Source organism: Dasypus novemcinctus, chromosome 26 (genome assembly GCF_030445035.2).
Source record: "Dasypus novemcinctus isolate mDasNov1 chromosome 26, mDasNov1.1.hap2, whole genome shotgun sequence".
Lineage (NCBI taxonomy): Eukaryota > Metazoa > Chordata > Mammalia > Cingulata > Dasypodidae > Dasypus > Dasypus novemcinctus.
Window position 1 is genome coordinate 20,786,300 of NC_080698.1, and position 25,817 is coordinate 20,812,116.

At 39.9% G+C, this 25,817-nt stretch overlaps 1 protein-coding gene across 8 annotated transcripts in view; it reads right to left on the bottom strand.

Moving 5' to 3' along the window:
- The window catches only part of FHIT (fragile histidine triad diadenosine triphosphatase), a 1,565,692-nt gene that overhangs the window by 40,884 nt on the left and 1,498,991 nt on the right, over nucleotides 1–25,817 (bottom strand). For all 8 annotated transcript variants that reach the window (XM_058288169.2, XM_071212131.1, XM_012521179.3 and 5 more), the window contains one exon: nucleotides 22,488–22,594. In XM_058288169.2, the coding sequence (XP_058144152.1) occupies nucleotides 22,493–22,594 (102 nt within the window). In that variant the 3' untranslated portion in view covers nucleotides 22,488–22,492. The remainder of the gene's footprint in view (nucleotides 1–22,487; nucleotides 22,595–25,817) is intronic.

The window sequence follows — 25,817 nt, forward strand, 5'->3', positions numbered from 1 at the left end:
TGGAGGTGAGAAGAAAATGGTATTATGTATTTATGGTACTGAACGAGAAAAATTGCCAGCCAAAATATAATATCTTTACCCAAGAAAACCATCCTTCAAAAGTGAGGGTGAGTTTAAAGTTTTCACAGACAAAAACTGAGAGAGTATGTTACTAAAACTCAGATTTATGAGAGATACTAAAGGGAGTACTATGCCTGAAAGGAAAAAACAAGGGTGAGAAACATGAAGAAGAGTGTAGAAATGAAGATTATTAGTTAGGGTAACTTAAAGGGTAAAAAGACAGAGAGTAGTAAGATATGAGAATGGAAAACCAAAGGATAAAATGGACCAAGTGAATAAAGCCTTTACAGTAATAACATTGAATGTTAGTGGATTGAATTCCCCAATCAAAAGATAAAGAATGACAGAATGGATTTAAAAAAAAATATGAGCCATCTATATGCTGTCCATAAGAGACTTATCCCAGACAAAAGGACAAAACCAAGTTGAAAGTGAAAGACCGGAAAATGATATTCCATGGAAATAGTAATAAAGATCTGGAGTACCAATACTAATATCAGACAAAATAGATTTTAAATGCAAAACTGTTATAAGAGATGAGGAAAGTCATTATATGTTAATAAAAATGTCACCTAGAAGAAATAATTATAATAAATATTTATACACCTAGCCTGGGTGCCCCAAGCTACATAAGGCACACACTGGCAAAACTGCAGGGAGAAATAGACTTCTCTAAAATAGTATTTGAAGACTTCAATACACCACTCTCAGCATTGGATAGAATATATGGACAGAGGATGAATAAGGTAATAGAGAGCTTGAATAATACAATAAATGGACTAGACCTAACAGACATTTATAGAGCATTATACCCCCAAACAGCAGGATATATATTCTTCTCAAGTGCTCATGGAGCTTTCTCCAGGATAGACTATATATTTGATCATAAGACAGACTCAGTAAATGTAAAAAGATTGAAACTATACAAAACACTTTGATCATAATGGAATGAAACTGGAAACCAATTATGGAGGGAAAAAGGAAAAATTCAAATATATGGAGATTAAACAGCACACTCTTAAATAATCACTGAATCGAAGAAATTGCAAGAAAAATCAGCAAATATCTTAAAATGAATGAAAATGAGAAAGAACATATCAAAATCATGATATACAGCAAAAGCAGTGCTGAGAGGGAAATTTATAGCCCTCAGTTCTTATATTAAAAAGAAGAAAAAGCTAAAAGAAAACTAGAAAAAGAGCTGCAAACTAATCACAAACCAAGCCAAAGGAAAGAAATAATGAAGATCAGAGCAGAAATAAATGAAATTGAGGACCAAAAAAATGATAGGAAGAATCAACAAATCCAAAAGTTGATTCTTCAAGATCAACGAAAATGACAAACCCTTAGCTAGACTGAAAAATTAAAAAATTAAAAAACAGAAAAGATAAAAATATATGAAATCAGAAATGAGAGGGAGGACATTGCCAGTGATCCCGCAGAAGTAAGAGAGATCATAAAAGGATACTATGAACAACTGTACACCAAAAAACTAGACAATGTAGACAAAACAGACAAATTCCTAGAAAAACACAAATAACTTACACTGATCCTAGAAGAAATAGAAAACCTCACAAGAAAAGAGTTTGAAATAGTCATCAAAAACCTGCCAAAATTAATGAAAATGTTCTAAAATTGACTGATAACAGCACAGTTCTGTGATGAATATGAGAGCTACTGAGTGTACCCTTTGAATAGATCGTACAAAGCATGGAACTGTATAACACAATGAATCCTGTGATGGAGGATGGACTGTGGATTCATTAACAGAACAAATATGAGGACATTCTCTCATGAAATATTCTATCTCCTGGTAACCTATACTCTAGAGCAAGGGTTCTTTTTTTTTTTTTTTAAAGATTTATTTCTATTTATTTAATTCCCCTCCCCTCCCCCGGTTGTCTGTTTTCTGTGTCTTTTTGCTGCGTCTTGTTTCTTTGTCCGCTTCTGTTGTCGTCAGCGGCATGGGAAGTGTGGGCAGTGCCATTCCTCGGCAGGCTGCTCCCTCCTTCGCGCTGGGCGGCTCTCCTTATGGGTGCACTCCTTGCGCGTGGGGCTCCCCTACGCGGGGGACACCCCTGTGTGGCACGGCATTCCTTGCGCACATCAGCACTGCTTGCGCGCATCAGCACTGCACATGGGCCAGCTCCACATGGGTCAAGGAGGCCCGGGGCTTGAACCGCGGGCCTCCCATGTGGTAGACGGACGCCCTAACCACTGGGCCAAAGTCCGTTTCCCGAGCAAGGGTTCTTAACAAGGGGTCTGTGAGCTGGAAATGAAATTTTAAAAAAATTCTTGTGGGGATGTTGGTCCAGGTGTGGTATATTTATTAAATAATACACAGTAAAGTGTGGACTTAGTAAGGGGTCCATTGTTTTCACCTGAGTGGCAAAACAGTCCATGGAACAAAAAAGCTTAAGAACCCCTGCTCTATGGGAAACAGATGTGGCTCAAGCAATTAAGCTCTTGCCTACTACATGGGAGATCCTAGGTTCAGTTCCCAGTGCCTCCTAAAGAAGACAAGCAAGATAGCAAGCTGACACAAGATGACACAAGAGACACAAGGAGGAAATACACAATGAGAGACTCAACAAGCAGGGATCAGAGGTAGCACAAGCCAGTTAGGTACCTCCCTCCCATATGGGAGGTTCGTAGGTTCGGTTCCCAGTGCCTTTTGAAAAGAGAACATACAAAGAACTAACACAGAGAGCAGACAGTGAATGCTAATAATCGAGAGGGGTGGGGGAGAGAAATAAAGAAATATCATCAAGGTTCATCCATGCTGTCATATGCATACTGATTTCATTTCGTCTTACAGCTGAATAGTATACCATTATATGTGCATACCCCATTTTGTTTATCCACTCATCAGATAAAGAGTTGATGGATTCTTGGCTGGTTCCATATTTTAGCAATTGTGAAGAATGCTGCTATGAACATTGGTATGCAAATGCCAGTTCACATTCCTACTTTCAGTTTTTCTGAATATATTCCCAGTAATGGGATTGCTGTATCATATGGCAGTTCAATATTCAGTTTTTGAGGTACTGCCAAACTGTCTTCCACAGAGGCTGAACCGTTCTACATTCCCACCAGCAGTGAAGGAGTGTACCTGTTTCTCTCCATCCTCTCCAGCACCTGCAGTTTTCTGTTTTGTTTTTTTTTTTAATAATGGCTATTCTATAAAGTGTGAAGTGGTAGCTCATTGATCTGCGTTTCCCTACTTGCTAGTGGTATTGAACATTTTTTCATAGTCTTTTCGGCCATTTGTATTTCCTCTTTGGAGAAATGTCTATTCAAGGCTTTGGCCCATTTTTAAATTGGGTTGCTTGTCTTTTTATTGTTGAGTTGTATGATCTCTTTATATAACACACATATAAAACACTTATCAGATATGTGGTTTCTGAATATTTTCTCCCATTGCGTAGGCTGCCTTTTTACTTTCTTGACAAAGTCTTTTGAAGAACAAGAGTGTTTAATTTTGAGGAGACCCTTTTATCTATTTTTTTTTTTCTTTGCTCATGCTTTGGGTATAAGGTTTAAGAAAGTACCGACCTTGAAGATGTTTTCCTTCATTTTCTTCTAGGAGTTTTATGGTTGTAGCTTTTATATTTAGGTCCTTAATCCATTTCGGGTTAATTTTTGTATAAGGTATAAGGTAGGGCTCCTCTTTCTTTTGTATATGGATATCCAGTTCTCTCAGCACCATTTCTTGAGTAGACAGTTCTGGCTCACCTGGGTGGACTTGACAGCCTTGTCAAACATCACTTGACCATAGATGTCAGAATCTATTTCTGAGTTCTTAATTCAGTTCTATTGGTCAATATGTACCTTTGTGCCAGTACCATGCTGTTTTTAACCACTGCAGCTAAGTAATATGCTTTAAAGTCAGGAAGTAAGAGCCCTCCAACTTTGTTCTTCTTTTTAAAGACATTTTTGGTTATTCAGAGCCCCTTGCCCTTTGAAACAAATTTGATAATTGGCTTTTCCATTTCTTAAAAAAAACTGGAATTTTGGGGGGGATTGCGTGAAATCTGTAAGTCAATTTGGGTAGAATTGACATCCTAATGATATTTAGTCTTCCAATCCATGAATATGGAACGTTCTTCCATTTATTTAGATGGTCTTTGATTTCTTTTAGCAATGTTTTTCAGTTTTCTGAAAAGAAGTCCTTTATGTCCTTGGTTAAGTTTATTCATAAATATTTGATTCTTTTAGTAGCTATTATAAATGGAATTTACTTCTGACTTCCTCCTCAGGTTGCTCATCAGTAGTATATAGAAATGCTACTGATTTTTGCATATTAATCTTGTATCCTGTCACTTTCCTGAGATCATCTACTAATTCTAGTAGCTATGTTGTTGATTTTTCAGGATTTTGTAGATATAGAATCATATAATTAACAAATAGCAACAGTTTTGTTTCTTCCTTTCCTATTTGGGTTCTTTTTATTTCTTTATCTTGCCTAATTGCTCTAGCTAGAACTTCTAGCACAATATTGAATAATAATGGTGATAGTGGGCATCCTTGTCTTGTTTCTAATCTCAGCAGGAAAGCTTTCAGTCTTTCAACATTGAGTACAATACTAGCTGTGGGCTTTTCATATATGACTTTTATCATGTTGACAGAGCTTCCTTTTATTCCTAGCTTTTGGAATTTTTTTTTAAAGAGGATGGTCTCTATTTTATATTTTCTTTATTGACCTTTTTATTCAGATGCCTTGCTAAGTCTATTTATTAATTCTAATTGTTAGTAGATTCTTTTGGGTTTTCTGACTATATCATCATTTGGTCTACAAATAATTGAGTTTTATTTCTCCCTTTCTAATCTGTCTACCATTTATTTCTTATTCTTGCCTTACTGCACTAGAATTTTGACTACATTGGGAAACATAAGTGATAATGGTGAATATTCTAGCTTAGTTCCTATCTCAGATGGATAATATTCAATATTTCATCATTAAGTAGGACTTTGGCATCTATATTCCCATGTGCTAAGAGTCTGTACATATCCTTTCTCTAACATTTTTGTCAGGTTCATTCACAAGGTACCTCATACAATGAACTGGGCAGTGCAAGAGTTCCTTTTTTCCCTCTTCTCTGCAGAATCTGTGTATGATTGACCTCATTTCTATCTTACATGTGTGGTAAAATTCACCTGGAAAGATACTTGGGCTTAACATTTTCTTCATGGGACAGATTTTAATTGAGGCTCTAATTCCTTTAATAGCTATGATATTCATATTTTCTTCTACCTCTTGTGTCAGTTTGGGTTAACTGTATTTTCCAGAAACTTGTCTCTTCAACCTAAATTTTCAAATTTATTGGCCTAAATTTATTTATTATGTGCTCTTGCCCTTTTATTTATTTATTTATTTTTAAAAATTTATTTATTTATTTTCCTCCCCTCCCCCCTCACCCTGATTGTCTGTTCTCTGTGTCTATTTGCTGTGTCTTCTTTGTCCACTTCTGTTGTCGTCAGTGGCATGGAAATCTGTGTTTCTTTTCGTTGAGTCATCTTATTGTGTCAGCTCTTCGTGTGGGTGGCGCCATTCCTGGGCAGGCTGCACTTTCTTTCGCGCTGGGCGGCTCTCTTTACGGGGTGCACTCCTAGCGCATGGGGCTCCTCTACACGGGGGATACCCCTGCGTGGCAGGGCACTCTTTGCGCGCATCAGCACTGTGCATGGGCCAGCTGCACACGGGTCAAGGAGGCCCAGGGTTTGAACTGCGGACCTTCCGTGTGGTAGATGGATGCCCTAACCACTGGGCCAAGTCCACTGCCATCTTGTCCTTTTAAATTACTGCAGTATCTATAAAAGAGACATCCTTTTTTCCCCCAACATTGGTTTCTAGGGCCTTCTCTCTTATCAGAGAGTCAGGCTTTGGCTTTCTTGATGCTCTCCATTGCCCGTGTATTTTCTGTTTGATTACCCTTTGATTTATCTTTATTATATCCTTTCTCTTAATTTTGTGGTTCTTTCCCTAAATTCTCCAGAAATATGTTTAGCACATTAGTTTTCAGCTTTTATTTTCTTTCATTAAAGTATTTAAGTCATAAATAAAAGTAAATTATCATCCTGTAAATATAACTTTAGGTGCATCCCACAAGTTTTAGTTTCACTGAATTCAAAATAATTTCTAATTTCCATTTGATGACTTCTTTAGAATTCCCTTAGTATTAGTTTGCTGGTAATGAATTAATTATCCCAGATCTTGCCTGAAAATGTTTATTTCACCTTCATTTTTGATGGAAATCTAGATCGGAAGTTATTTTCTTTTGCTCTTTAGAAATGTCATTCCATTTCTTCTGTTTTACATTTGTTTTTTGTTTGCCGTTGAGAAGTTAACATTGGTCTAAGTCTGGTCCCTTTCAACATAAGCTTTTCTTTACTTCTTTTTCTTTAAGATTTATTTTATTTATCCCCTTGTCTGTGCTCGCTGTCTGCTCATCATTCTTTCTGTGTCTGCTCATCTTTTTAGGAGGCACGAGGAATGGAACCTCAGACCTCACATGTTGGAAGGAGGTGTCCAAATGCTTGAGCCACATCTGCTCCCTGCTTGTTTTGTCTCTCATTGCATTTCCTTGTTTTGTCTCCTTTTTGCATCATCTTGTTGCACCATCTTGTTGCATCAGCTCTCCATGCCAGCCCGTTTCATCAGCTCACTCTCTTGCTCGTCTTCTTTAGGAGGCACTGGGAACCCAACCCAGGACCTTCCATGTGGTAGGTGGGTACCCAGCTGCTTGAGTCACATCTGCTTCCCTTATTTACTTTTTAACCTGATGGCTTTTGAGTTTGTGTAGTTTTACCATGAGGTATGTATGTGTGGATTCTCTCCCAACCCTTTTTTGGGTTTGGTGTGTTCTTGAATTTGTGGATTGGTAGCTTTTACCAGTTTTTAAAAAATTCTCTGCCATTATCTTTTTAAACATAGCTTCCACAATATCTTTGTTTTCTCTCCTTGTGGAATTGTGAATAAATGTATACCAGATTTTCTCACTATATTCTGTGTCATCTGCCCTCTCTTCTACTTTTTCCCACTATTCTTCCATCTCTTCATGGTTCATTCTGGGTATTTTCATACAACATATCTTCAAGTTCACTATTTCTCTCTTTGGGTATGAAAAAATGTGCTGTTAAATTCGTTGACTGGATTATGGTAGTTTCAGTTCTAGAATTTCAATTTGATTCTTTTTCACATCATCCATATCTTTTTTTATAAATTCCAGCTCTCTACAGGAGGCTTTTTTTTTCGGGGGGGGGGGGAGGTGGTTTTTAAAATCTTATCCTTAATATATATAAGGCCAGTGCTTGTTTACCAAACAGTTTAACACCATAACCTAGCCAACTTGACAATGATATTAACCAACACAAATGCAGTAGGAGATTTGATTCCTATTATTTGATCTGTTAAGAACAGAAATAGAAGTCACTCTTTTCCTTTTCTTTTTGGTGGTTTGAAAACATCTTGCCCTACAGGTTTTATTCTTTAATTACTATTTAAATAACTTATGATCTAAACATCTCTATAATTTATCATCTTCAAAATACAGAAATTATAGGGAAAATAATGAATTTATACATCGGTATAGCTGTTTCCTATCCAGTTTTGTGTTGTTTTTATAGTATGCCTAGGAAATACATTAAAGCTTTTCATCATCATAATTTCAATGTAAGGAAAGTGAGGCATAAAATAATTAACTGACTTGTCCAAGATCACAGAGCAAGTTCAATTGCAATTGGTGACAGACAGCCCACTCTAAATTATTAAAAGATATTTCCTCTGAAAATAAAAACCAAAAGCAGATAATCCAGACATCATTCCTGGGAGACCGAGGGATGTCTTTTGATACTTTCATTTGGTGGCAAATATGCCTGGTGTTTAGGACAAGTATTAAAAAGTAGATTTCTTCATTTTTTTTTTACCAGAATATAATTTTTATGAAACTATAATGTTCACCTTACCAGTCCTTTCTCTATAAAGCCCATTCTAGAAAGTCCTGTGTAAAGCTCAAGAAAAGCAGTTACTCCAGAGGCAGCATTACCTGCCTCCTGACTTTTTCTCTGTGTTCTAGATTGTTTGCATGGGGCATTTGTGGGGGAGTAAGGCTTGCCCTGTAACAGGTTTACAGGGTGATGACACAGAATCAAGACAGGTTAGTCACTGGAACCTGAGGATGGGGTGTCAGGCATTCATCCCCTGAAAAAGTTGGATACAGGAAAATGAAGGCTTTTTATTAATATGGCATCCCCACCACTCTTTCCTCTGAAGATGTCAAAATAACAGCATTTATAATATAAGAGTTGGCTGAGGAATATTTTAGGCATCGAATCACGTGAACTGCATAAATATGAGCTATTATTAAATGATGGGGTCAAAGATTATTAATGTGAATTTTCATAGCCTTTCTTCATATTAACCTCCCATAACCTCTTGAGGAGACTTTCTTCTTACTCTCCTGTTTGGCAGAGATAGATACAAAATAAGAAAGTGGGGAAGAGGACTCTATGGACTGAAGAGAAGCAAGTAAAATGAGAAAAAGTCTTAGAATGGATAAAAATTTTCAGAGGGCCTTGCCAAAATGAGAGTCTCCAGACTGATGTAGGGTATATTATTCAATTTTGGAGATAAGTATGAGAATGAGAATAATATTAATAATAATATGCTTTATTTCATTATAATTTTGTAAGATGCAAGTAAAGCCTGAAATGCTTCAAAGTTATTTTTAGCTATTGGGTTGTACTTTTCTAAAATGGACTTTGTGCAGAGGGACCCTATTGTCCTAAGATATATAAGGATTAAAATTAACCACAGGACTCTCATTTCTATTACCAGCCAACCCAACAACCAAAGAAGAGTTCTGTGTATTCTTTAACCAAATGGGTACATGTTAGAGAAAGTTAGATCTTCATAAACCATTTAAAAAAATACTCAAACTAACTAAAAACCCATTTTGGAAACATGGGAATTCTAGTGTGTGGACTGTCTTTAGGATATTTATAAACAGAGGTTTTAAAAGTATAGGTGGATGATGATCTTTTGGGTTGTAGTAGAATAAATCATTTACTCAAAATGAAATTTGATGATTCTCGACTCTATATCAGACTATGATTTATCATTTCCAACTTGGGCCCTAGGAACTTGAGTTAGATTTGTCTAACTTTTAATTTCTTGCTACTGAAATCAGGCACTAGAAATGTAATCAAAACAGAAGGAGGGGAGAAGCAGCACAATCCAACAGAAAAAAAAATGGACTGGACAGGAAGGCAAAAGCACTGAAAAGTTTCTTCTTGCTGTTTTTAAGACTATAAGCCCTTTTCCTGGAAAAGAGTTTTTGAATATACTAAAATATTTTTAGCCTTCAATCAGGGATCTTCTCTTGGACTTTCATGCTAAAGGAAGTCTTTTATCCTTACAATTTCAGGATAGCAGAAAAAGTGTTGACAAATGCTTTTAGAGGTATTGATGATACCCCTATGTGGGAATTATTCAGTGGGATTAGGAATGAATAGGTCAAGGGGCTAAAATTAAAAACTGCCATTCCCTCAGGAAAGCATGAAATTAATATGATCTGCTCCCTGGGGTTTTCTCATTGGAAGCTGCTGTTCTGAGAGCAGACCTTCTCTGAGGAGGTTGTAATTTCTTCTAAACTGGTGGGATAGATTTCATAAGGTACAATTTAGTGACCAGAACGTGCTAAATAAGCAAACCTGACCTTTCTTGTCCACTCCGACAGTCCATGATTATGATATAAGTGTGGTCCAGTGGCTGAAATTATGGTGGTTTTTCAAAAATGCCAGTGTCAAAATTTTGCCTTGATAGTACATCCGTAACTACTAATAATGTTGTTTTGGGCTGACTCAGTTGCTTTGAAATTGCACAGCTCTCTTAAGAGTAAATGAGAGGCAACCAATTATCTATAAAATAACACCACACACAGTGGAGAGTTTGATGAATTACAAATGAACTCTGCTGACACAACATGGTGTGGAAATCTGCTCTGCTCCAACTTCCTATCAGAATAGGGGTGATGCTTGCATATTTTGCAAACACTATACCCCATTAAATTCCAACAGGGGGTGGGAGTGAGGACAAGGAGATGCCAAAATCTTCCCCCACTGGTGTCCATGTTGTTGCTTTAAGAGTAAGCAGGGGGAGTGGATAATTTTAGGTGAACTACATTGAATCCCTGAGTAAATTCTTCTGTTTTAATCCTTCTGAGTAAGTCAATCCCAGTTTGGTGCTGGAATTAAATGGCTCTCTAAAAGTAGCCAGCTTCTTTCTTAACAAATAAAGAATGAAGCTCAGTTCTGAGAACTACAAGCTGCCAACTATGTGAAGCTAGAATTTAACGGCATTGTGTTTCCCTTTATTTATTTGTCTGCTTAACTTCTAATTACAAGTAATACTGTTTTTTGTCTTGTTTTTTTATATTTTTTATTGTCTAACATTTTTTCTTTTTACAAACACACGCATTTCACGTTCTATTCCTCCTCTACTGTTTTTTTTTCATTGATGCTAGGATGTAAAGTTTAAGACAAATGTATTAAATTTTAAAAGTGGTTCAATTTTTTAAAAATTAAGTAAATAGCACCCTTGGTAGTTACACAAAATTGAGAAAAGTCACAATGAAATGGAAATGAATAACATTTGGGAAACTCTGGATTCATCAAGGTCATAATACTTAGGCAGGTAGTCAGATGGTGGAGAAAAGAAGGGAGGGCAGCCTGGGCAGGTATCAGCATTGTTGGGAACAATTAGTGAGTAGAACAAAGTTGGTTAGGGAAAGTCTGGACCCATTTTGATTCTTGCTACCTGGCTGCAATGTGCCTTAGGATACAGGTGCTAGAGAGGGTAGCATGAACAAGGCTGGCCCTCACCATGGAACAGAGGCCAATAGACCAGGTGAAGAGGCTAAAGAGAATACAGGCATACCTCAGAGATATTGCAGGTTCTGTTTCATACCACCTCAATAAAGCAAATATGGCAATAAAATGAGTCACATGAATTAAGTGAGTCACATGAATTTCTTGGTTTCCCAATGCATGTGAAAGTTATGTTTATACCATATCACAGTCTGTTAAGAGTGCAGTACCATAGTGTCTAATAAACAATGTACATCTCTTTTTACAAACTCATTTACAAACACAGCATGTAAATGCATTACCTTTCCCCCAGTGTGGGACATGACTCCTTGGGATGAGCCCCCCTGGCACCAAGGGATTACTACTAATCACCAGTTGGTGATGCAACTAGAAAAAGACCTTGAATAAAAGGGGGAAGTGGTAAAGACAGATGAGTTTGTATGGCCAAGAGACTTCAAAAAGAGTCAGTAGGTCATCAGAGGGGTCTCAGCAGGATCCCAGAGCCAGCCAAAGTAGATACAACCCTAGGTACTGGTGCTCCTGAGGACTATGGAGACACACAGGTTCTACATTTATGGCAGATGGCTCTGGAGTTCAGTGCCTTGTCAGTGGGCCATACTTTGGAATTTGTTGTGCTCCTGAATGTGATGGAGTTGGACTCGGATGTGACCTCTCTACACATGCCTCTTCTGTAATTTTTACTGAACCTGTGGTTGGCACTGGGGATGATGTATACTCAGGAGACTTTAATCTCTGGACTCGCCATGTGCCAGCTGGACCCTGAGCCTCAGCAGAGTTGCATCTCTGACTCTCCAGTTCATTGGACTTACCCAGGTCAGCTAACAGGGAGGTGAAGATACACCATACCAGGGAACCAAGAATGCCTACAACTACAAGCAGGAGAATCATATCCATCTGTCATGTGGGATCTAAGCCCCCTCTTGATTTAGAGGTGGAGTGGACATCACCATCCCATCATCCACAGGATGGAGAAATAAAATATGGATTAGAGTGGACTTACTGGTATTCTACTATAGAACTAGCAATGGAGGAAATTATATCACTGATGTGGTGAAAGGGGCCATAGTAGTTGCTGAGGGCAGGGAGAGGGAAGAAGAGATGTGATGTGGGGTCATTTTCGGGACTTGGAGTGGTCCTAAATGATATTGCAGGGACAGATGTTTTGACATTATATATCCTGCCATAACCCATAGAATGTACTGGGGGAGAGTGTAAACTAAAATATAAACTATAATCCATGTGGTGCAGCAGTACTCCAAAATGTATTCACCAAATGCAATGAATGTGCCAAAATGATGAAAGAAGTTGTTGATGTGGGAGGAGAGGGATGGGGTGGGGTGTGGGGTATATGGGAACCTCTTATACTTTTCAATGTAACATTTTTTTGTGATCTATGTATCTTTTAAAGAAAGACGATAAAAAAATAAATAAACAATGTACATCTCTCAATTAAAATTTTATTGCTAGAAGAGCCAGCGAGATGGTGGTGGAGTAAGGAGCTCCTAGAGTCAGCTCCTGCTATAGGGCAGTTAGCAAACACCCAGAGCTTCTGGAGTTAGCTGAAGCACCTGCTTGGGGACTCCAGGAGACCAGAAGAGCATTCTGTCACATCCTTGAAGGAGTGGAAGGAGGAGACTGTTCATATGCAGAGAAGACTCATAAGTAGAGCTCTCCAAGCCCCAGAGGCCAGTGCCCATCCTCCAGTGGAGGCATAAGCCACCTCCAGAGCTGTTCCATGGCTGGAATTGAAAGTTCCACTTTCCCAAAACAAGGGAGGAAGAGACAGTTGGGCACCAATTTCAGCTACTGATAAGTAAATTCAGCTGGCTACAGTATAATCCTGAGAACAGCTAAAGTTCTAGCCTCTCCAAATCAGAAAGAGGCTGGGAGCCACCATCTTAACTCTATACCTGGCACAAGGGGAAGTGGGGTGGACTGAGAATCCCAGTACTGGTGGGGACCAGCTTCTTTCCATTCAGATCAGATTGCAGCTCTAGCCTAGGCTCCAGTGCCACCTCTAGCAGGGAGAAAGCTGCAGATACCTATGCCAGCCTCTCCTGGAAATTACCAGCAAAGCAGTGGAGGCCGGTGACTATCCTACTCTGGTGGCATGAGGTATCCCAGGAACTATTCTGTGGCTGGAATTGGAAGCTCCATTTCCCAGAAACAGGGGAGAAAGAGATGGTTGGCCTCCGATTTCGGCTACCAGTTAGACTTGGCTGGCTAAGAGATAACCCTGGGAACAACTGCGGTGTTAATAAGCCCAAGTCAGAAAGAGGCTGGTAGCCACCATTTTGACTTTGCCCCTAGCCTGGTGGGAAGCCAGGCTGACTGAAACTCTCAGTGTTGGCAGGAACCAATTTCTTTCACGCAGATCAGCCTGCAGCCCTACCCTAGGCTTTCAGCCCCACCTCTGGCAGGGAGGAGGCTGAGGAGCCCTGCACCAGCCTATACAGGTAACTGCAGGTAACTTTGGCTGGCATAGACTGAAAACCAGAAGTCTACCAGGGCAATTGTGGTCATCTTGGACCCACACTGCATAGACTGCTGCCAACATCTGCAGCTCCATCCCTGCCCCAGGCAGGGGAGGAAGGGGTGTGAAGTTTCATCAGTCTCTCTGGGCAAACAGTCTAGGCCTGTACTTGGATTATTCCACACAGCTGTGACTCTGTCCCTACCCCTGGCAAAGGAGAAAGTTGGAAGAAGCTTCATTGGTCCCTGGTGCAATGAGGGCAGCTTGAGCCTCCAGAGCTTATAGCACCAACTACATGCTTGGCTCCTACTGTGCAACCAGCAAGGGGGAAATTATAGGAAGCCCTAAACGAAAGAGAAAAACTGCACCCAGAAAAAATACTCTAGTAAGCCAGATGCGAAGACATCAACAAAAATCCACGTTAAGAAACAGGAAGCTATGACCCAGTTAAAGGAACAAGATAAGCCTCCAGATAACATAAAGGAGTTGAGACACCTAATCATGTTAAAACAAATCTCCTTAATAAATTCAGTGAGATGGCTAAAGAGATTAAGGATATTGAGAAGACATTGGATGAGCACAAAGAAGAATTTTGAAAGCATACATAGAAAAATAGCAAATCTTATGGGAATGAAATGTGCAATCAATGAAATTTTAAAAAGTGTTGGAATCATATAATAGCAGATTTGAGGAGGCAGAAGAAAGGATTGGTGAGCTTGAAGAAATGGTCTCTGAAAGTGAACATACAAAAGAACAGATGAATAAGAGAATGGAAAAAATTGAACAAGGTCTCAGGGAACTAAATGACAGCAAAAGGCCTGCAAACATACATGTCATGGGTGTCCCAGAAGGAGAAGAGAAGGAAAAAAGGGCAGGAGGAATACTTGAAGAAATAATGGTAGAAAATTGCCCAACCCTATTGATGGACATAGATATCGCTGTCTAAGAAGCACAACATACTCCCATCCAAAAAAATCCAAATAGACCAACTCCAAGACAATATTCATCAAAATGTCAAATGCCAAAGACAGAGATAATTCTGAGAGCAGCAAGAGAAAAGCAATGAATAAGATATAAGGGATACCCAATAAGATTAAGTGCTGATTTTTCACCACAAACCATGGAGGCAAGAAGACCATGGTCTGATACATTTACGATACAACAAGAGAAAAACTTCCAGCCAAGAATCTTATACCCAGAAAGACTGTCTTTCAAAAATGAGGGCGGAATTAGAATATTCATAGATAAATAGAAATTGAGAGAATTTCTAAGCAAGAGACCAGATTTTAGGAATCTGCTAGAGCCTGAAAAGAAAAAACAGGAGAGCGAGGACTGGAGGAGAGTCTAGAAATGAAGATTATCTCAATAAAAGTAATTAAAAGTGTCGAAAAAGTGGTGAAAATAAAATATGACAGATAAAACTCAAATAGTCAAGAATAAACTTTACCAATGATGTAAAGCATTTGTATTCAGAAAACTCCATCTCAATTTTAAACCAAATCAAAAAAGCCCTAAATAACTGGGAGAACATTCCATGCGCATGGATTGGAAGACTAAATATCATTAAAATGTCAATTCTACTCAAATTGACATACAGATTCAATGCAATCCTGATAAAAAAATTCCACCAGCATTAAAGAAAAAATTGAAAACACAATCATTAAATTTATTTGGAAGGGTAAGGAGTCCTGAAGAGCCAGAAACATCATGAAAAGGAAAAGTGAACCCTCATCTCCAGACTTTAAACCATAATACCTAGCTATACTGGTTAAAACAGCATGGTGCTAGTCTAAAAACAGACACAATAGATCAATGGAACCAAATTTATGGTTCAGAAACAGACCCTCACAGGTATGGTCAAGTGATTTTTGGCTAGCCTGTCAAACTCCCACAGCTTGGGCAAAACAATCCATTCAACAAATGGTGCTGAAAGAATTGGATATCCATAGCCGAAAGAAGGAAAGAGGACCCCATCTCACACGTTATCCAAAAATTAACTGAAAATGGATAAAAAACTAAAAATAAAAGCAAGAACCATAAAACTTCTAGAAGAAATGATTGGAAAATATCTTCAAGACCTGGTGGTAGGTGGTGGATTCTTAAAGGAGATAAAGAGGAGGACTGAGTGGACTACTGATGTTTAATGTATGTAGAAGTTTTAATTAGCTTTACTGTAAAAGTGTGGAAATGTATAGAGTGGATGGTAACACACAGTGAGTAACAGCTAGTTTATAAATGGGGATGTGACTGAAAATGGTAGTCTAGTTATGCAAATGCCAACTGACAGAATACTAGAGAATAATCTAGGAACTGGATAGCACAGTAAACCAAGAGGTGGATGAAAATTGCGGTTGATGGTACAGCTGCAAAAGTGTCATTTGTTAGCTAGAGCAAATGTATATTACTAATGCAGGGTGGTGGGAATGTGGAGAAGCATGGGAAAAATACAGCTGGAGTGACCTATGGACTGTGGTTAGTATCAATAATATAATATTCTTGCATCTATGCAAAAGATGTACTGTGTTGATACTGAGGTAGTATAGAAAATGTGAGCCAAATGTACACTATGGACATGGTAACAATCAGATGATATTATTTGATTCAGATACACTACATTGTGGTGTGTTGATGGAAGGGGTGTTCTTTGGGAATTCTGCCCATGTGCATGATTGTTTTATAAGTTTATAACTTCTGTCATAAAAAATATATTTAAAAAATAAAAATAGGGTGTATTGGGGGAAAAACACACCAAATGTAAGATAAGGACTATGATTTGTAGTAAGATTTTGACAATATTCTTTCATAATTTGTAACAAACGTCTCATGACGATCAAGGTGTTGGTGGAGGGCTGATGTATGGGACCCCCATATGGATGTTATGCATGTTTGCTTTGTAAGTTCACAACTTTTACTATACACTTAATTGTTTGTGTATGTTCATATAAAAATAATAATAGGATTGGTTGGGAGAAAAATACTTTGTTTACTAGTAATATTGTGACAATTAGTTAAAAAAGTTTAACAACAATGCAAGTCATTGGTGGTAGGGTGAGTTATGAGAGTCCTGTATGATGTTATATATGTTTGTTTTATAAATTCACAACTATTATGCACTTATTGTTTATGTATGTTTATGTATGAGTGATATACTTCAATAAATTTAAAATTGCTAAAAAATGCTAACCATCATCTGAGCCTTCAGAGAATTATAGTCTTTTTGCTGGTGGGGGGCCTTGCCTTGATGTTGATGGCTGCTGATCGGTCAGGGTGGTAGTTGCTGAAGGTTGGGGTGGCTGTGGCAATATCTTAAAATAAGACAACAGGGGAATGGATGTGGCTCAAGCAATTGAGTGCCTGCCTACCACATAGGAGGTCCTGGGTTTGGTTCCCAGTGCCTTCTAGAAACAAAAACAAACAACAAGCAAAGCAAACAAAAAAACCAACTCAGGGAAGCCGATGTGGCTCAGTGGTTGAGTGCCAGCTTCCCACATACGAGATCCCAGGTTCAATATATGGTCCCTGGAAGCACATAAAAAAATAAAAAATAAGACAATGAAGCTGTCTACATTTATCGACTCTTCCTATCATGAAAGATTTCTCCATAGCATGCAATGTTGCTCGAAAGCATTTTACCCACAGAAGAACTTCTTTCAAAATTGGAGTCGGGAAACGGACTTTGGCCCAGTGGTTAGGGCGTCCGTCTACCATATGGGAGGTCCGCGGTTCAAACCCCGGACCTCCTTGACCCGTGTGGAGCTGGCCATGCGCAGCGCTGATGTGCGCAAGGAGTGCCGTGCCACGCAAGGGTGTCCCCCGCGTGGGGGAGCCCCACGCGCAAGGAGTGCGCCCATGAGGAAAGCGGCCCAGCGTGAAAAGAAAGAGCAGCCTGCCCAGGAATGGCGCCGCCCACACTTCCCGTGCCGCTGACGACAACAGAAGCGGACAAAGAAACAAGACGCAGCAAATAGACACCAAGAACAGACAACCAGGGGAGGGGGGGAAATTAAATAAATAAATAAATCTTTAAAAAAAAAAAAATTGGAGTCAATCCTCTCAAACCCTGACAGTTTTATCAACCAAGTTTATGTAATATTCTAAATCCTTTCCTGTCATTTCAATAGTGTTCACAGTATCTTCACCAGGAGTACATTCCATCTCAAGAAACCACTTTCTTTCATAAGAAGCAACTACTTATCTATTAAAGCTTTTTCATAAGATTTCAGCATTCAGTCACATCTTTAAGTTCCACTTCTCATTCTAGTTCCCTTGCTATTTCTATCACATTTGCTTCCTCCACTGAAGTCTTGAATACCTCAAAATCGTCCGAGAGGGGTACAATCAACTTCTCCCAAATTCCTGTGAATGTTGATATTTTGACCTCCTCTCATGAATGATGAATGTCCTTAACGGCATCTAGCATAATGAATCCTTTCCAAAAGGTTTTCAATTGACTTTGCCCAGATCCATCAGAAAAATCTCTATCTAAGGCAGATATACCTTACAAAATGTATTTCTTAAAAAACAAGGCTTGAAAGTAGATGGCTCCTTGATCCATAGGCTGCAGAATGCATGTCATGTTAGTAGGAACAAAAATATCATTCATCTCATTGTACATCTCCATCAGAGCTCTTGGGTGACCAGGTGCATTGTCAGTGAGTAGTAATATTTTGAAAGGAATCTTTTTTTTTCTTAGCTAGTAGGTATCAATGGTGGGTTTAAAATATTCAGCAAACTGTGTTATAACCAGATGTTTATAACAGGGTTTGCCCTTCCATTACAGAGCACAGGCAGAGTAGATTAAGCATAATTCTTAAGAGCCCTAATATTTTCAGAATAGTAAATGAGCATTGGCTTCAACTTAAAGTCACCAGCTGCATTAGCCCTTAACTAGAGAGAAACTCTGTCCTTTGAAGATTTGAAACCTGGCATTGGCACTAACTTCTCCTCTCTAGCTGTGGAAGATCTAGATGGAATCTTCTTCCAATAGAAGGCTGTTGTTTCACCTACATTTAAAATCTTTTGTTAGGTATAGCCACTTTCGTCAATGATCTTAGCTAGATCTTTGGGATAAGTTGCTTCTGCTTCTTTATCAGCACTTGCTGCTTCATTGTGCACTTCTTTGTTATGGAGATGGCTTCTTTCTTTAAGCCTCATGAAGCTAACCTCTATTAGTTTCAAACTTTTCTTCTGCAGCTCTCTTGCCTTCTTCTAAAGCTTTCTCAGCCTTCAGCGAATTGAAAAGATTTAGGACCTTGTTCTGGATTAGGCTTTGGCTTAAGGAAATATGTGGAGGCTGGTTTGATCTTCTATCCAGACCACTCAAACTTTGTCCATATCAGCCATCAAACCATTCACTCTCACCATTAGTGTGCTCACGGGAGTAGCACTTTAAATTTCCTTCAAGAACTTTTCCTTTGCATTCACAACTTGGCTAACTTTTGCAAAAGGTTTAGCTTTTGGCCTATCTTGTCTTTTGATATCCCTTCCTCACTAAGCTTAATCATTTATAGCTCTTGATTCTTCCTTTTACTTGAATACTTAGAAACTATTGTAGGGTTGTTGTTGTTGTTGTTGTTTTTTAGAAGGTATGGAGGACCTTGTATGTGGGAGGCAGGCACTCACCACTGTGCTAATCTGTTCTCCCACTGTAGGGTTATTAATTGGTCTAAGTTCAATATAGTTGCATCTCAGGGAATAGGGAGGCCCGAAGAGGGAGAGAGACTGGGAATGGTTGGTCTGATGGAATAGTCAGATCACTTACAACATTTAAGCTCACCATCATATATGCACGTGTTTTGTGGTGCCCAAAACAATTACAATAGTAATGTTGGGCATTGAGGAGGATTCTATGATCGCAGTGTTGAAAGCCAGGACCCGAGACCTTCGTGGAAAGGAAGTTTATTACAGCCGGCTGGGCCCAGTGGACTGAAGTCCAAAACCGGAGCCCCGAGCCAGGCTTTCAGTTTGCTTTTATAGAGAGAGCATGGGAGGGGTAGGGTTGAGAAACATTTGACTGAGAAGTTTAAGTTTCAGTTTCTCAGGGCTTGGGGCTTTCCGGGGAACTATATAAATATATATGGCCCATATCAGTAACATCAAAGATAAGGGATCACAGATCACCATAACAAATATAATAAAAAGGAAAAAGTTTGAACTATTCCGAGATTTACCAACATATGATGTTGAGACACAAAGGGAGGACACGATATGTTGGAAAAATGGCACGGAGAGACTTGTTTAACACAGGGTTGCCACAAACTTTCAATTTGTAAGAAAATGCAGTATCTGCAAAGCACAATAAAGCAAAGTGCAATAAAATGAGGTATGCCTGTATGTGGAAGTTAGAAGGAAAGCAGGGACAGGGAATTGGAGCTGTCTGGAAAAGTGTGCTCTGTTAGCAAGTTGGGTCGTATGAAGACTAGGTGAATGGCTTTTGGGGCAGAACTGCCTGGATTCAAATCTGAGCTCTACCACTTGCTAATTGTGTGACTTGGAATAAAGCTTTCTATCACTGAGACTCAGTTTTCTCATCACCTGCAAAATGGCGTGATAGCAGAATCTATGCCTTGTAAAGTCTCAGTAATTGTTGGTTACTGTTAGCAATCAGAGGGCCAAGCTGATCACAACTACCTTTGTGCATGTGGAGACTTGTGCAGGCCTGTAGAGTAAGCAGCAAGACTTTAAAGTTGCCCTTCCTAAGACTGACTTGCTTGCTAAGGATATAATCAAGAAAGCTTGCAGAGGCCAAGTTTATCTGAATTTCAGGCAAAAAGTGAAAAATTATTTCAGTCTAACTATGTCTTGAATACTGCATGGAAACCCTAAGTATTAACACATTTCAGAAGCTCCATGGGTCCCTTGGCATTGTATAAAAATATGTGTATATGCATTTTGCAAAGGCAGTGTGGGCGGATGTCAAAGAAAAAGTTAGACCAGCCGGGTGGCCAGGGTTCCCCCAAAAAGAGAATCGTTACTTTCCCTTTGTCTCTAAAGGGAAGTATATTTAGTTCCATTTTATTACAGGCAGCGATGATGCTCTTGGCAAAATCTTAGGACCCTCCCTTTAAGGGCATCCCTCCAGTTACTAGTTGTGTGATACTTGGCAACCTACATTCTCTCTCATGCTTAGTTCCCACCTCTGACTTCAGGGAAAACTGAAGGTGATGTGTTTGGTCTGTAAACAAAGATTCTTCGGGAGACAAACAATGTTAGTTAATTTAAAAACCAACAGGCACTGTGGCAATGGTTTATATAACAAGTTAGGATGAATATCTTCCCAGCAAGATTTACCAGGCAAGTCTATTTGCCTGGAAGATAGGAGATGTCAGGCCCCAAGGCAAGAGACAGGAGAAAACTGACAAAGCAAAGCATACAGGAAACTTTGGTAATAGGTTTAAATCCTCTTAAAGTATCTAGAAATGCATTCGAAGACAGAGCCTTACAATTCAAGCAACCCTTAGGAAAGAAAAGCCTGGAGCTTTTCTGCCTCTACCTGACAGCACCCAATACATGTGAAACCCAGAAACAAAAAAATTCAGTGTAGGAACTCAGGACTGAAAAATTGCATCTCCATTTGAACAGGACACTCCAAATTATGTTCTTAGGTAAACTAGCTTGATCTTACGGAAAATGATAAGGTGAACAGTGGAAACGTTTAAAAATAAAATATAAAAGATAGCTTCTGCTAGTGTCACACTATATCCCTCCAGGCAACTGAGTGCTGACAAAGGATGACAGGGAAGAATGAATACCAGGGCTAATAAGCCCGGCAGCATACCTGAACAATAATGGGGCAGGGGAGGGATTGTAGGTGTAGTTGATAACAGGTGTTCAAGCCATTAGGATACTTGAAAATAAGGAGAGGGAGCAAGAAAGGCCAAGAAATGCACCTGTATTTTAAACAAGAAGGAGCTAAGCAGTTTTAAAAGGCTTACATTTCAAAGTGAATACAATACAATGAATATGTTTTCTGGCTAAAAATCATGATCTCTAAATGGTTGATACAATTTTATGTAATTTAATTGTTACCAGTATTTGCTCACTAATTGTGTTTTCAATTTGTACCCAATCTACTTCAGCAGCTTGTAATATAAACACATTTACACAGGCCAGATGAGGCAGACAATTCAAAAGGGAAAAAGAAACTATTTAGAGGAGAGGATGATTATCTGGAGTCCATAGTCCCTTAAAAGGTTAATTAACAGGTTTCCTAGATAAAATACAGGCTGTCCAGTTAAATTTGAATTTCAGATAAACAATGAATTTTTTGCACTCCAGGTTTGACCCAAACGTTGCATGGCAACCCTAGTTATTAACAAATTTCAGAAGATCCATGAACCCCTTGACATTGTACAAAAATGTAGGGTACATGTGCATTTTGAAAAGGAGTTTGGCGGTAGCTTTCCACCAGAGTCTTAGACCTATGTTTCTTCAAAGTTAAACATCATTAATGCAAAGAGATATTCATACCTAACCCAGATATTTCCCCTTGGCTTGAGTTTCCTAGTGGCAAAGGATAAAGGGAAACACAAAGGACAATTTTTACCAAATACCAGTTGGGGAGAAGCAGCAGGGGTGAAAGCAGAGGAGTGAACCTGGGTATAGTGGGAAGGAAAGGGGGTTCCCCCTGGCGCTGTAGACTAAATAGACTAACCTAGAACGGGGAGTTTAGCTTAGGGCAATGGACCACTCTTATCCAGGGTTTGACATTTTGAACAATCAGGTTTGCATTGAAAACTCTCTCTGACTGTTTCGAGGAGGCTGTTGGAGAGGGGCAGGACTGGAGGCTGGAGAGTGGTGGCAGCTGGGGGAATTGGTCTGGAAGGCAGTGAACGGTCAGGGGAGTAGATGTCGAGGTCAGCTTGGAGGGAGTGAGGGAGAAGAGGCCCAGGGACTGGGAAAGAGTTTCTCAAGGGGCAGGATTTTCTCCACTCCAGCTTTTATAACTTTTGCAGCAACCACCCAAGGAGGCTGGTGAAGGTGCTGAGGTGCACCTCATCCTCAACAGGACACCCTTTCCTGAAGCCTGCAAGAGAGGCTCAGGGATGCTGACCTACCCAGGGTTTACCTGTGTCACTGGAAGTAGACCCGCAGCGCTGCAGCTTCTGCAGCCATGTCCTCCTCTGGTCTCCAGGAGGCCGGGGTGCCCTCTTCCTCTTTGTCATGCTTCTGGAGCTTTGGAGAAAAAAAATGGAATAGGCTCATGAATGAGTCCTTGCAATCTCCTTCAACAAGTGTTATGAGAAGAGGCCTGAACAGAGTTTGCAAAGCAGAGTCCTGTAGATTGTGTGCCTTTTCACTTCCTTAGTTGCCAAAAATTTTAAATAGGTTTCACAGAAGAATCTGCATTTCCAGCTTCTCTAATAAAATAATCAGATTAGGCTCCACTGTGGCCAACTCTTTGGCTTCAATCGCCTGCTGGAGCTGGGGAGTAGCCGTTTCCCAGGTGGGGGGAGATGGCTCTGGCATTCCCTATAATCCCACCCCTCTTGGTGGACTCCATTCCTTTACTTTACTTCTCAGATCTTGAATGTATTGAGCCTGCCAAAGCATAGTCCATCCATGATCATTCCTCCAAGCTGGCCTGTGGTTCAGACTCTCATTGACATCGTCTCTCTTCTATGAGTTCAGGAGTTTCATTCAGTGAACCAAATTAGCCCAAGCAAATTCATGATAATACAAGGGCCCTGAGTCCTGAGTAGGAAATGAGTGTACCCATTAAAAGAGGCTTTAGGCAGGCAAAGATGAAATAAGTGAGAAAACCTATCTAAAAAAATAAACAATTGGTCTTAGTTAACTGAATCATGTTAAAGTCTTTCAAAGACTCATAGTTACTTTTAAAAAGAAAGCTTCTTGTCTAGGTCTCAGATATACATATACAGTGAGTGAACCTTCCATTCTATCAGAAGGAGATAGGATGTTTTCAGAACTTTCATTTTTTCCCCTTAATCTCCTATTGCAATTCAATTTTATTAACTAAATTTGTTATTTCTGTGTGTGGCTCTGCATGCTGTAAAATGCCGAAGGTATAAATTCCTCACAGTGTAGATTTTCTGTTAAGCTTTCTGAGGAGATTGGGGCAAAGTGATTTGATAGCACCCATGGCACTTAGTGTTTCTATTATGAAGGACAGTTTCTTTGACACATTATTGTATATACTCCTTACAAGAACCCATAGGGCAGGCACTTCTTAACCTTGCGGTTAAGGAAATTGAGATTCAAGACCATTCATTCACCTTGTCCAAAGTCACTCAACTGTTTCATGGTCATACCAGGGTCGAGTTGGGCCAGTCCCCAACAACGTTTGCCTTTTAACTCTTCTGGAGGTACAGATAAAACAGTGCCACTAAGGAGTGGACAGTTCCACAGATGCTGCTGCCCCACTCTCCCAGGTCAACCCATGCAAAAGCCAGATCCTTTGAAAAGAATCTTGACTCAGCTAAAAGAGTCGAGTTTGTTAAGCCCGGTTCCAAACATGCTAAATCTAACCCAGAGACCCCCATGCTGGCAGCTGGTAGCAGATGGAGAAATTTCACCATTTATATCACAGCAAACTTTAATGCAGAAGGCAAAACAGTGATAGAAGGATAACTGGGCTCTCCAGCTGAGCTATATTTCCATTCAGGGTAAGTTTGAACCTAAATGAGGTTCATTAGCATATAACTGGGCCACAAATATGTTTATCAGGGTCATGGATCTTCCCTTTAGGTTTTGGCTGCCAGCATGCTGGTTTTACATTTTGCCACATAGATTTAATTCTCCTTAGTGGAAGAAAACTCCATTAGGAAGTCATTTCCTTCCTTGCAGAAGCAGCTATGACGCAATTGCTACAGGCAAGTCAAATGGTATTGCTATTCTTCTGCTCAAGAACTAATTTTCATTTTGATACTTGCTTTAGGTCTGTTATGAATCTATCTTGTAGCAATTCAACAGGATGACAAAGGACAAAGCAAAGCCCGGAAAATATGGCCTTCCCACTTCTGGTGCTCCCATTGAAAGGCACAGAAATCAAGCATTAAGTGGCCTCATCAACGCAGATCATACCAGATGAATCCAAATAATTTAGAGCCTCCAAACGTTAATGTCTTCCTGGTTATTAGGCGACCGTCTGTTATTGTCATATGCCTCACAGATGGCAACATTGTGCCACTGCTTAGAAGTTGTTTATGAGAAATAGGAAATAAATAAAACAAACCTAATCATATTTGCAAAGCCCTGTCGCCCATGTTTTTAAAAAATGTATGAAAATGTGCAGCTCCCTTTAGAACAGTGGTTCTCACCCCAGGCTGCCCACTGGACTCACCTGGGAAGATTTAAAAATTACTGAGGCCTGGCCTGACTTCAGAGATTCTGATTTAACTGGTCTGGGGGCAACCTGGGTTTTGAGATTTTTTAAAACTTGTGGGAAATGGATATGGCTCAACCACTTGGGCTCCCGTCTACCATATAGGAGGATTCTATGCCCAGGGCCTCCTGGTGAGGGCAAGCTGGCCCATGTGGAGTGCCAGCCCATGCGGGAATGCGGCTCTGTGCAGGAGAGCCACCCTGGGTGGGAATGCTACCGTGCATAGGAAAGCCACCCCGCATAGAAGTGCTGGCCGATGTGGAGAGCTGGTGCAGCAAGATGGTACAACAAGAGACACAGAGGAGAGAAAATAAGGAGACGTAGCAGAACAGGGAGCTGAGGTGGTGCAGGAGAGTAAACACCTCTCTCCCACTCAGGAAGGTCCCAGGATTGGTTCCTGGATCCACTTAATGAGAATACAAGCAGACACAGAAGAACACACAGCAAATGAACACAGAGAGCAGGCAAAGGGGAGAAAAGGGGAACTGGGGCGGGGGGTGTTTGAGGAGAAATAAATAAAATAAATCTTTAAAAAAAAAACTTGTCAGGAGATTCGAAGGTGCAGAGAAGCACTGCGTTTTGGAGTCTATGAGTGTGTGTGTAGATGTAGCTCACACTCACAGAAACCAGAATGTTGCTTTGAAGCCCACTGTCTGTAGCACTCTCAACAGTATCCAGACTGTGCTTTGTGAACCCTGCTCTTGAGCTGCTTTTCTTCTGTTTACACTGCTGTCAAAGGGTTTGTCTGGGCCACAGGGCATGCCACAGAATATCAGGGTGTTCCCCCAGTTTCCAAGCCATTTAATGGGTTTTCAGCACCTGTAGGAACCAGAAGCCCCAGAGACGCCTGGTGGGTGAGACTGGTATCTTAGAAGAGTCTCCAGGTGATTTGGAAATTAAACCCACTGAGGTATGACAGAAAGTATTGCTCCCCTGAGGCAATCCAAGGACCTGGTGGGTGCTGCCAGGCAAGGGAGAGAAGCCCTAATAATCCGAAACACTGGCTTCTCCAAAAGGTTCTGCTGTTTGCCTTGTGAACTTTAAAGGAGGAGT